Raw genomic sequence first — 12,661 nt, forward strand, 5'->3', positions numbered from 1 at the left:
TCCCTTGGCTTGGATCAGCCTCGGGCATGAGGCAAACGCCCAAAGGGCTTTGTACGTGATCAGAGGCCTGATGGCTGGGGCAGACCAAGGCACTTTTGAAGTCCCTTCGTAGGTGATCAGAGGCCTGATGGCTGGGGCAGACCAAGGCACTTTTGAAGTCCGTAAGTACCTTGCATAATTTGTATTTAAATTACATGGCTGTGGCTGGAAGTGATTTGAGACCAGGGACAAGGACTGGTCTGCCTGGTCCCTCTGTGCCAGCCCCACACGGCCCAGGGAGAGCCAGCCTGCCCCAGAAGGTCCTGAGTCCTACTGGCATCAGCAGCAAGGCGTGTTATGATCAGGTTCTTTAAAATTATTAGAGATGCTTCTGCACAACTTAAGGTGCAAATGAGAGAATATGCCAAAGTCAATAGCACAGATTTTGATCTAACAGTAAATGTGAAGTAGATTATTAAGCCCACATAATCACACCCTGAAGAGGATAACAGAGCCAATCCCAACCAAACATCCTGCCCACACCATGCAGAAGTCATTCTCAGTAGCTTTTTCCATGACGAGTGTGGCTGGTTTGAGCACCACTGCTCTTGGAAAGCAAGGACATAACAATAAGTCACATCTTTAGGACTCCACATGTCATTGCTTTATCCGCCGCCGTGTGCTGGGCTGCTGCACTGCCTGCTCCGACCCCAGGGAAGAGCCGCACAGCCCGGCGTGTCCCACGGGCTGCCCCTCCCCGGGAGGAACTGCGGCGTGTCCCGAGCCTGGCTGGGCGCGGGGAGTGTGCGGGACTGTGCGGGACTGTGCGGGAGTGTGTGCGGGAGTGTGCGGGACTGTGCGGGAATGTGCGGGAGTGTGTGAGGGAGTGTGCGGGACTGTGCGGGAGTGTGTGAGGGAGTGTGCGGGAATGTGCGGGAGGGTCCGGGAGTGTGCGGGAATGTGCGGGACTGTGCGGGAGTGTGTGCGGGAGGGTCCGGGAGTGTGCGGGTGTGTGGGACTGTGCGGGACTGTGCGGGAGTGTGTGAGGGAGTGTGCGGGAATGTGCGGGAGTGTGTGAGGGAGTGTGCGGGAATGTGCGGGAGTGTGTGAGGGAGTGTGCGGGACTGTGCGGGAGTGTGTGCGGGAGGGTCCGGGTGTGCAGGAGTGTGCGGGAGTGTGCGGGAGTGTGCGGGACTGTGCGGGACTGTGCGGGAGTGTGTGAGGGAGTGTGCGGGAATGTGCGGGAGTGTGTGAGGGAGTGTGCGGGACTGTGCGGGAGTGTGTGAGGGAGTGTGCGGGACTGTGCGGGACTGTGCGGGAGTGTGTGCGGGAGTGTGCGGGACTGTGCGGGAGTGTGTGAGGGAGTGTGCGGGACTGTGCGGGAGTGTGCGGGACTGTGCGGGACTGTGCGGGAGTGTGCGGGACTGTGCGGGAATGTGCGGGAGTGTGTGAGGGAGTGTGCGGGAATGTGCGGGAATGTGTGGGAGTGTCCGGGAGTGTGTGAGGGAGTGTGCGGGTGTGCGGGAATGTGCGGGAGTGTGTGCGGGAGGGTCCGGGAGTGTGCGGGAATGTGCGGGAGTGTGTGAGGGAGTGTGCGGGAATGTGCGGGAATGTGTGGGAGTGTGTGAGGGAGTGTGCGGGACTGTGCGGGACTGTGCGGGAGTGTGTGAGGGAGTGTGCGGGTGTGCGGGAATGTGCGGGAGTGTGCGGGAGTGTGTGGGAGTGTGCGGGAGGGTCCGGGAGTGTGCGGGTGTGCGGGACTGTGCGGGAGTGTGTGAGGGAGTGTGCGGGACTGTGCGGGACTGTGCGGGAGTGTGTGAGGGAGTGTGCGGGTGTGCAGGAGTGTAGGAGTGTGCGGGTGTGCGGGACTGTGCGGGAGTGTGTGGGAGTGTCCGGGAGTGTGCGGGAGGGTCCGGGAGTGTGCGGGTGTGCGGGACTGCGCAGGATTGTGCGGGACTGCGCCTGTGTGTGGGAGTGTGCGGGTGTGCGGGACTGCGCAGGATTGTGCGGGACTGCGCCTGTGTCTGGCAGTGTGCGGGTGTGCGGGAGTGTCTGGCAGTGTGCGGGTGTGCGGGAGTGTCTGGCAGTGTGCGGGTGCGCGGGCCCGGGATCCTCCCGTGGTGGCCGTTCCAGGCTCAGCAGGTCCCTGCCCCCCGACGTGGGACAACACGGGGGCTGCTGCCAGACCTTTCCGCCAGGCTAAGGCCTTCCCCTCCCCTTCCCTTCCCCCTTCCCTTCCCCTTCTTTTTCCCCTTCCCCTTCCCTTCCCCTTCCCCTTCCTTTCCCCACCCCTTCCCTTTTCCTTCCCTTCCCCTTCTTTTTCCTTTCCCCACCCCTTCCCCTTCCACTTCCCCTTCCCCTTCCCCTTCCCCTTCCTCTTCCTCTTCCCCTTCCCCTTCCCCTTCCCCTTCCCCTTCCCCTTCCCCTTCCCCTTCCCCTTCCTCTTCCTCTTCCCCTTCCCCTTCCCCTTCCCCTTCCCCTTCCCCTTCCCCTTCCCCTTCCCCTTCCTCTTCCTCTTCCCCTTCCCCTTCCCCTTCCCCTTCCCCGTTTCCCTTTCCCTCTCCCCGGCTCAGGCCCCGCCCCCGCCGCGCTCAGGCCCCGCCCGAGCCCCTCCTGGCCCCTCTGGGCCGCCGTAGGGCGGTGGCACCGCCCCTGTCACGTGTTCCGAGGCGGCGCTGCGATTGGCGGGGCGGGCGCGGCGGGGCCGGTGCGGGTCGGGCCGGGCCGTGCCGGGTCGGGCCGTGCGGGATGAGCGGAGGGAGGCGCCGGGAGGAGCCGCCGCACCCGCAGCACCACGCGGTGGCCAACGGCGGCGCGGCCGGGCGCGGCTCCGTGTGGGGCAAAGCGCTGCGCAGCGACTCCGCCTGGCACGACAAGGTGGGACCGGGGCGGGGCGGCCCGGGGAGGGCCGCGGGGCCGGGGGGGACACGGGGCAGCTCCGCCCGCAGCGGGGCCGGGAGGGGGACACGGGGCAGCTCCGCCCGCAGCGGGGCCGGGGGGGACACGAGGCAGCTCCGCCCGCAGCGGGACCGGGGGGGCCCAGCCCGGGGCAGCTCCGCCCGCAGCGGGGCCGGGGGTGACACGGGGCAGCTCCGCCCGCAGCGGGGCCGGGGGGGACACGGGGCAGCTCCGCCCGCAGCGGGGCCGAGGAGACCCAGCCCGGGGCAGCTCCGCCCGCAGCGGGGCCGGGGGGGGCCCAGCCCGGGGCAGCTCCGCCCGCAGCGGGGCCGGGGGTGACACGGGGCAGCTCCGCCCGCAGCGGGGCCGGGGGGGGACACGGGGCAGCTCCGCCCGCAGCGGGGCCGGGGGTGACACGGGGCAGCTCCGCCCGCAGCGGGGCCGGGGGGGCCCAGCCCGGGGCAGCTCCGCCCGCAGCGGAACCGGGAGGGGGACACGGGGCAGCTCCGCCCGCAGCGGGGCCGGGGGGGGCCCAGCCCGGGGCAGCTCCGCCCGCAGCGGGGCCGCCGTCTGTGCGCTCGGGTGAAGTCGGTGCCCGGCCGGGTCCCGCCGCCCAGCGCTTGTCCTGGGATACCTGTCAGATCTGCTTTGTGCATTAAACTGTCCCGGGATTAAATGAAAATGTACTTCGTGTAACTAAAGAAAAACTAGAAACAGAACCCACTCTAAGAAGTTTTCCTGTGCATGTCCCGAGCTCCTGCTCGGTGCCTCTCCCAGCACAGCCACGCGGTGTCCTGCGCTCCTGCCGCAGCCTGGCACGGCCCGCCCTGGCACGGCCCGCCCTGGCACGGCCCGCCCTGGCACGGCCCGCCCTGGCACGGCCCGCCCTGGCACAGGGTGTGCTCCAGGCTCTCTGCTCCCTGCTTTTGGCTTCGTCTTGGCGCGGGGGAGGTGCCTGCTCTGCCCGGCGCTTCCCTGGGGAACAGACAGGAATCTGCCCACGTTTTCTTTACCTGTTGGCCCCAGAACTGGTGGGGCTCGTCTGTCCCTGCCCCCTCCCCTGTGACAGCCGGGGCTGGTACTGCAGAGTCTGCAGGGGGCAGTGACAGCCCTGCCAGTGTTTTGGTGCAGTGGGATGTGAACCGAAGGCTGAACTGACTGACAAGTGTAGTGGCCGAGGGAATTGTCTGTACTTGACGTGGATTCAAGTCTTCCAACTGGCACATCCCACAGTAACATCACAAAGGCTGTTGGTCTCTGGCAGGACACTGGGACAGTCCCAGCCCTGGAGGTGCTGGGAAAAGATATGTGAGCTGAAGTGACTCTTATTTAAAGCATGAGCCAGCACTGTCCAGCTGCAGTGGCTGCAGATGTGGGGCCCTTGGACAAGCAGGAACAGGCACGTCCCTGCTGCTTGGGGAGTGCTCGTGGCACGTGTGAGGTACAGCTGGGGCTGCCCTGGGTCTGGGAGGAGCTGGCCAGAGAGTGGCTGTGACAGTCTTAAAGCATAAACAGGTCTTTAAACTTCTATTCCTGTAAACTTTTATTGAATCCTTAGTAAACAAGTGGCCTCAGTGCTTGTTCACCTCTGCAGTTCACCCATCAGAGGACAAAGCTGTGTGTTTAGTTTGGAAGCAGAGGAGTCTGGGGTGCACAGTGCCCTAAGTTGCTTTTATCTGTTCTAATGCAATGTCTTATACTCTGAATGGAGAACCAAGTGTTGAGTTTTCACCTGTTAATTGTATGATGCTTTACAAAAAAGAAACATAATAAATGCCAAAATCTTTCTTGTGCTTTGTCTCCTCAGGACGAGTTTTTAGATGTAATCTACTGGTTCCGGCAGATCATTGCAGTTATTTTGGGAATCATCTGGGGAGTCGTTCCACTGAAGGGATTCGTGGGAATAGCAGTGTAAGGTTTATTTCCTTTTCTGTCTCATGTACTGTCCCACATGTGGGCTGGACTCGGGGCCTGTTGGAGGCTGTGCTGTGGGCAGTGGGCTGGCCAAAGGCAGGCTCTGCCTGCTGTGTCTGACAGCCACATGAAATTCATCCCAATCAGAACGTGTCCATCAGCCTCCTCCTCCTCAGCCTGATAAATGCTTTTCTAACTTACTCCTTATTTTGTTGTTATTAAAAGGGGTGGGGGCAGAAGAAAGGAACAGAAGTTTTAGTTGACTTGGGCTGTGTGTTCTGTGGCTGTGAGTGTGGTGTGTGGTGTGATCTCCCAAGAAGGAATGTCCATAGAGGTGTGGTAGTCCTGGTCTTTGAGCCAGGAGCCCTGCTTGGAGAGGAGGCTCTGTCAGCAGAGGAGAGGGGCAGCTTCTCCATGAAAAGTGAAAGGTTTCTTCAAAACCACAGAGGCTGCAGGTCCCAGTTGGGCAGAGTGCCACTGTCAGGGCTTGGGCAGCACTTCCTGACGTGGCTCTTTCAGCCATGGTGCCTGGAAGGGGGGATGTGCCTCAGATCCCCACAGGACAGGGAGCCAGGTCACCTCCCCACAGGTGTCTGAAGGCTGCATTGAGTTATGAACTCAAAATCTGTTTAGCCCTGGCATGTGCCTGAAAGCCTCTGAGGGACAGCAGAGATGGGAGTGCAGCCCTGCACTCTGGACATGGGCTTTGGGCAGGTGCTGGGTGTGCTCTGGGCTGTCTCCGTTTTCCAGTGTCTCTGCCTGGCCAAGGTCTCATAGTCCAGCTCCAACCTTGAAGCTTTTCTTAGGCAAAATGCAGGTGTCATCTTGTCCCTCCTCCTGAGTGTTCTGGCTGTGTCACGAAAGTGAAGAGTTGATGCTCCAGCAGGAACTCAATAGCTACATCAAAGAATTGAATTGGAAGTGTCCCCAGGACAGGTGTGGGGTAGGTGAGTGTGTCCTTAATGAGTCATCCACTCATGCACGAGGCATCTTCAGGCACCTGAGCCAACTCACAGAATCAACTGGTTTGGAAAAGGCCTCTGAGATCGTTGAGTCCAACCTATGGCCTAACACCACCTTGTCAACCAGACCACATCCAGTCTTTTCTTAAACACCTCCTGGGATGGTGACTCCACCACCTCCCTGGGCAGCCCCTTCCAATCCCCAATCACTCTTTTGGTGTAAAACTTCTTCCTAATGTCCAACCAAAGCGTCCCCTGGTGCAGCTTAAGGCTGTGTCCTCTTGTCCAATTGCCAGTTGCCTGGGAGAAGAGTTCCTGTGCTAAATGTGAGTAAGAGTGATCTGGTATACTGTATAAAACTCAAAGCTGTTGGAGTGTGTGTGTGGTTTCTCTGTGCTGTTGCAGGCACAGAGCTGCTCTCACCCACTGTGTGTGTTCTCATATCGCCTTTCCCACGCAGCCTTCCTTTCAGGACATTCCTGTCCCTTCCCCAGCTGCCCCAGCCCTAAGCTGGGGTGCTATAAAGCCAAGCAGCTCTAAGGGCAGACAGGAATGTGTTTGCTCTCTCTGCTGCAGCCCAACTGTCAGCACAGGCAAGAGCACTGAGAGCTGGCTCAGGTTGGGCCCCAGTGCTGGGGCTCAGGGCACTGTTGAGTCTTCCTGGCTCTCGTCTCATCTCTGGATGTCCACAGGGATCTCACTCTGAGCCTGGAAGCAACAGTCTTTCCTCTCAGCGGTCTCAGAATCAAGTAGCACACATTGGATTCTCTGTGGGAGCAGGACTGTGGATCTCCAGGACAGGGAAATGTGCAGGTTTGCAGATCAGCCTTCTGCCTGTGGAGCCCTGCTAGGAGTAGGCTGTGCCTTGTGAGGTGAACTTCATCCCAGCCTGGCTTACTGTGGCGAGTTGGCCTGGAGGGCTCTTTCAAGGAAGTAACTGAGGCACCTGGGAAATGTTGCAGGAAAAGAGTTCCTCTTTGCTTCCCCTGTGGATGAAAGAATTTCACTGTAAGCCATGTGAGATACCTGCAGCCTGTACCACTGGAGTGACAGTTGTAACCTCTCTCCTGCAGATTCTGCCTGATCAATGCTGGTGTTCTGTACCTCTACTTCAGCAGCTTCCAGCAGATAGATGAGGAGGAGTATGGCGGGACATGGGAGCTAACGAAGGAAGGATTCATGACATCTTTTGCACTGTTTCTGGTAATGCCTCTTGCTTTCTTGGAGTTGGTTAATGAATTGTGTTTGCACACTTTCTGAGGGAAAAGACCTGGAAGCAGAGCAGGTGAGGTGGTGAGGGAAGAGAGATGTGTTAACGTTATCAATTAAGTGGTGTTGATTGGGAAAGAAAATCTCAAAATCTCATGGCTACTGGCTATAAAATCCAGTGCCAGTGCCTGGGATTTCTCTGTCAGAAAAGATGTGGGAATGGACAGCTGTACTTCTGCATCTACCACTTTTATGTCTTCCCATACTCTGTCCCAGACACCCTGGTGCAGTTCCATCTAGAGCTTGTTACAGCTGAACTAGTGTTTGCATGTATTTGTTTTCCCTTACTCCCCTCACCCAGATGTCTAATCACAGCACTTGATTGGGTGGTGCTCCTAAATCACTGGAGGGGATGTGGTGGGATTTTAATGTGGAAAGGCTGAGCACCCCAGAGGACAAGCAAGTTGGATGTTACTGTTTGTGCCATGTGGTGATCCTGAGATCTCCCCAAAACCATCTCAAAGCTGGAATTCAGTCCCCACTCCTCTGTTGAGAGCAAAGTCTGAGGCTCATTTGCTGTCTGAAAACCCTCCAGAGATATCCAGATAAGCTTCACTTCCTTTCCTTCCCACAGGTTGTTTGGATAATCTTCTATACTGCCATCCACTATGATTGACACAGTCAGCAGCGTTTGCCTGTTAAATCAGTCGTCAGGAAATCAAGAAGGTTTTAATAAATCCTAGTGTTTAGTGGACTGGTGGGAAGATGGGGAAGTCAAATCAGTTCCCTTCCATACCAGAGGCCTGATTAGCCTGGAGGAGCCCCAACTGCTCTGCTGGAGAAGCCTGTCTCTGTTTTATATACCTATGAATTATTGGAACTATTAAAAAGCCATTGGAATTTTTGGATGTGGTTCAAGACTGTTCACATATGGAACTTTCTGTGACTCTAGCCAGTAACTCTATCAAACTCCTGTGTGCTGAAGGTTGAATCTGTTAATTTAATGTATGTATGCCCTTCTGTTTGAAATCTGTCATTAAATCCTGACTTGTCTTCCATGGTTGTCCTTTAGACAAACAGTGTTTCAAAAGAGGCTGTAGGTACGTGGGCAGAGGGCACACAGCACCCAGGACATGAGCTGGTGGCTGTCCTTGGCATGTTTTTGTAGTAATCAGATCTGATTTGATTTAACAGACTGTGTTGTTAACCATTTGTTTTACTTGCAAATCACTTGTCGATCAGAATTTTTAAATGCTTTTTGCTGAAGACAAATTTTTCAGCAGTTTTGCTGGGAAGAACTGATGCATTTGGTTAACCAAGATGTGGTCAGGAGGCTTGGAAGCTCCACTGCACTCTGCCAGCCTGACTACCAGTTTGCCATCACATACCTCAGAGCTTCGTAGTCTCGAAGGACATTCTGGAGATACCCTGTTAAATGTTACCATTTAAATTTACTTGGTTTGAAGCTCTTGAATTCAACTGCTCCTTGTTATTAAATGCAGGAGACTAAGACACAATTGAGGCAGCTGTTATCTTAAATGCAGAAGTACCAACTTGCAAGTCTAGCAGAGTACACAGCCTCTGAATTGGGAGGGGCTTTGTCACTTCGTAGCTCAGTCCCTCCCTAGTCTTGCCCTTTGTGCATCCAACGGGAGTCTCTGCATTAAGATATTTTTAAGGAAGTGTCTTTCAGAAATAGTTCTTGGGAAACACGCACAGTCCTTGTTTTTGTCAGAGGACATTGTAGTCTTGTTGCCATGTGGTCCTTGCTTTTCTAAACAGCTCAGGCACCCAGAAAGAGTCCTGACCTAAAGCTGCCTTATAGTGAGGGGTTGATAGTTTAGTGTGCTCTTGCTGCAAGTCTGCTTTGCCTCCTCACTGGTGGAAGTGCCACAGCCTGGCTCTGACCTGTGAGTGTGCAAAGCCAGGGATCTCAATCTCCAAGTGTTGGGCCAGGGCTCTGGAACTGCCCACCAGTGCAGGCCTCCATTATTACCAGGGAAAATGCTGTCTGTTCTTGGTGGAAAAAATACCCGTGGCTGTGTTAGGTCCTTGGGACGCCAAGGGAAGAGTGCAATAGCAGACAGTTTCTGCTACTTGTGAGTGGCCAATTGAAGTAAATGATCTCAAATAACGACTTTGTATTTTCTCCACTCCATCCCCAAACTTGCTCAAACTTGCTCAAACTTTTAGTCTGCTACCTTCTTTTCTTCTATCAGCTGAAGTCACTCACTTCCCACACAAATTGCATAGCCTGCTAGTTCCAGGTCACCCTTTCCTGCTGGCATCTGTCTGCATCTTAGCTGCTCACAGCCATCAGTAAAACCATTATATACTTGAAATGCTCTAATAAATGTTGCCTGAATAATCCACTGTGCAGCTTCTGTATCCTCTGGTCCTTGATGTTTCATGAAATGGTGGGAGCAGTAGATTTTTTGGTAAAAATTTTGGGTATTCTCAGGTCTCTTACGCTGCAGACTCAAGTCCTGCACTTTCAGAAGAGGCCAGAAGCCTTTGTAGTGGCAGTAATAGCTAATGCTTAGATGGTGCTTCAGTTAAGCCAGTTCAGTGAAATGTTGTCTGTTTAAGCTGCTGTGCTCCTTCAGGGAGTGTCTCTGCCCTGTGACAGTCATGGCAGAACCACGGCTGCATTCCAGAGTGCCCTGGTCTGCTCCAGAGCAGGACTTTGAGCCCTGCTGTAACATGCACAGCTGCTTCCCAGCCCATTGCTCCATCCCTTGCTTGCTTGTACTCCCACCAGCTGAGTTTCTTGGGCTTTGCAGTTCTAGTGGCTGCAAGCCAAGGCAGAACCTGAGCTCAGGAGGACAGGAGTAAGGACTGCCATGGGACAGCAGGGCTCCTGATGGGAAGGAGAGTGAACCAGTGGCTGGGGGATGTTGTGCATGGAGCAACAACTCAGGGACAAAAAGGTCCTTCCTGTGCTGGAGAGCTGAGCTGTAGGAGCCACAGCTGTCAGGACACAGTTTCACCAGGAGCTGTATCCTTATGGAGCTGACATGAGGGTGGCAGAGAAGAGGCTGCACTGCCCAAAGCCTCAGTGAAGCTCCCTGCTAGCTGCAGATCTGCAGGAACATCGCTTTGGCTTTCACCAAAGAGCAGCCAGCCCCTGGCAGGAAGGAGAGCAAGATATTCCCCAGCCAAACCTCCACTGGGACATGGGCAGCAAGTGTATTCTGATGTGGAACTGGAAGAGGAATTTCTTTTTTGTCACTTTTGGGCTTCAAGAATAGCATCCATTAAAAGTAATTCAAGTTACTTTTGGTGTTAAAGGGAGGAAACCAGCATGACTGCAAAGCTGTTTGAGGACAGTTGGCAGGGTGGCCGTGCCACTGGGCATCTCAAGTCTTGCCAACAACCAGCTGTCAGTGCCCAGCTAAACCAGCAAAGCAGCTCTGACCAGTATGACCAAACCCAGTTACCTTGGGCTTGGCCCAGCAGGGGAATTCTGGTGTTCTCACTTGCCTTCAACAGTGTTTGGGATGTCCTTGGAGCGAGCGGTGTCTGCTGGGGTGGCAGCACGTCACAGAGGAGCCCCTGTGCCCTCCATCGTGTGTCAGCAGCCATGACATGGCCCAGGTGGGTGGCAGGCCAGAGGGGCTGAGGTGGGGGCTCCTGCCACAGCCAATTGGTTTGGATTTATCTGTTGTGTTGGTCTGTTAGTTCTCTGCCAGGCAGGGCGTGGAGGAGAGTGCAGTATGGACACAGCTCCCAGCCCTGCAGGAGGTGCAGTGGTGGGGAGGGGACCCTCTCCAGCTGCCGGGGGTGGAGACACAGAGATGCCTGAAAGTGGAGCAGACTGAGACTGGCTTGCAGAAGCCAAATGATCCCATTCGTATTCCTGTTTATTTAGTTGCTAACTGGCAGTGGCCATTATGCCCTCAGGCTGCTGAAGGTGCAACCAAAATCTTGCCACTGGCAGAGCAAAGGAGGGTTTATATCCCCTGTGTTGAGGAGCACTGAGCTCCTGGAGCTGCTCGTGCAGGGAAGAGCAGGGGGTGTTTAGCTGGTTCGTTGGAGGATGAGAAAGTAGGACACAAACCTCTCAGGTGATTTCCACAGAGCCAAACAGCCCAGCACTCTGTATGCTCTGTCTCCCAAAACAACAGATGTCCAGGATAGAGGAGGGCAGTTAGAAAGATTTTTCAGACCTGGCAGCCAACCAACCAAGTGTGTGTTCCAAGCTGAGAGAGAGGCCAGTGTTGTTGCAGGGATAAGGAATTTTCACAAACTTGGAGCATGAAAAGAAACCACTTCTTGCATCTTCCAGTTATTTTATTGGTGTTTTTTAGGTCAACTTCCAAAAGAAGTGTAGGGGGGGAAATGAAATATTTCAGTGGTTTGGTTTAGCTTGGCAAAATGCCAACTGCTCAATAATCTGTCAGAGTCACCCACCCCAGGGAAAGGGAGGGAGGAGGACAAAAGGACCCCCCCAAAATGAAAACCCAAACCCCAAAATGGCAAGCTTCTTATATTTATACAAAAGACAATTAAAAACAGAATATTGTATAACACACATATATATACAAATGTGGGAAAAACAACCACTGAGTTGCTCACCTGAACAACTCAGAACTTCCACCACCTCAGCCCACAAAAACACCCCAACAAACCCTTCCCAAAAATACTTGGCAGGATAGGAGAAAAAAACCAACAACAAAAGAAAAAAAGTACTTCCCAAACCAAACAGCTGTGAAATGGTGACAAGACCCAACACCCCCAGCAACGGTGATAGCAGGTGTGCTCAGCACCCAACCATGAAGGGGATTGAGCCAGGCACCTCCTACACCTTCTTTTATACTTGATTTGCCATCAAATGATATGAAACATCTCTTGGGTTGCTTAAGTCAGGTGATGCTTGTCCCCTTCAATCCACGTCACGCTCTCTGGGCCTGCTAAGCTGAGGCCCAACTAAAACAAAAGCCAAAACTACCACATCCAGCCAGTCTGATCTCAGAAACACGGGTGCAAACCAGACCTCCCCACTGCATGTATTTCCATCAAAACTGTTTGCCAAATGGGAGCTGCTGGTGACCATAGCTCAGTCTGTGACAGGTATGGCTGGTCCTGTGGCCTCGGTTCTGTCTCCGTGCTGCCCACCTGTGCCCAGCTGTGCTGCCCCAGCTGTGCTGACCGGCTGTGCTTGTACTGCCCGGCTGTGCTGCCCCAGCTGTGCTGCCCGGCTATGCCCGGCTGTGCTGCCCCAGCTGTGCTGCCCGGCTGTGCTTGTGCTGCCCCAGCTGTGCCCAGCTGTGCTGCCCCGGCTGTGTTGCCCGGCTGTGCTTGTGCTGCCCCAGCTGTGCCCAGCTGTGCTGCCCCGGCTGTGCTGCCCGGCTGTGCTTGTGCTGCCCCAGCTGTGCCCAGCTGTGCTGCCCCAGCTGTGCTTGTGCTGCCCCAGCTGTGCCCGGCTGTGCTGCCCAGCTGTGCTGCCCCAGCTGTGCCCAGCTGTGCTGCCCAGCTGTGCTTGTGCTGCCCACCTGTCCCCGGCTGTGCTGCCCCAGCTGTGCTGCCCGGCTGTGCTTGTGCTGCCCGGCTGTGCCTGGCTGTGCCTGGCTGTGCTTGTGCTGCCCACCTGTGCCCAGCTGTGCTGCCCCAGCTCTGCTGCCCGGCTGTGCCCGGCTGTGCTGCCCAGCTGTGCCCAGCTGTGCTGCTTGGCTGTGCTTGTGCTGCCCGGCTGTGCC

General features: G+C 55.8%; 1 protein-coding gene across 1 annotated transcript; it reads left to right on the forward strand.

The window, feature by feature from the left end:
* Nucleotides 1-2,644: 2,644 nt before the first annotated feature.
* Nucleotides 2,645-8,018, forward strand: RAB5IF (RAB5 interacting factor). Its single transcript, XM_071573046.1, has 4 exons — nucleotides 2,645-2,856; nucleotides 4,685-4,788; nucleotides 6,827-6,956; nucleotides 7,597-8,018. Exons 1-4 carry the CDS (start codon nucleotides 2,728-2,730, stop codon nucleotides 7,636-7,638), a joined length of 405 nt encoding a protein of 134 aa, XP_071429147.1. The 5' UTR covers nucleotides 2,645-2,727; the 3' UTR covers nucleotides 7,639-8,018.
* The last annotated feature ends 4,643 nt before the right edge of the window (nucleotides 8,019-12,661 follow it).

This window comes from Pithys albifrons, chromosome 18 (genome assembly GCF_047495875.1).
Source record: "Pithys albifrons albifrons isolate INPA30051 chromosome 18, PitAlb_v1, whole genome shotgun sequence".
NCBI lineage: Eukaryota > Metazoa > Chordata > Aves > Passeriformes > Thamnophilidae > Pithys > Pithys albifrons.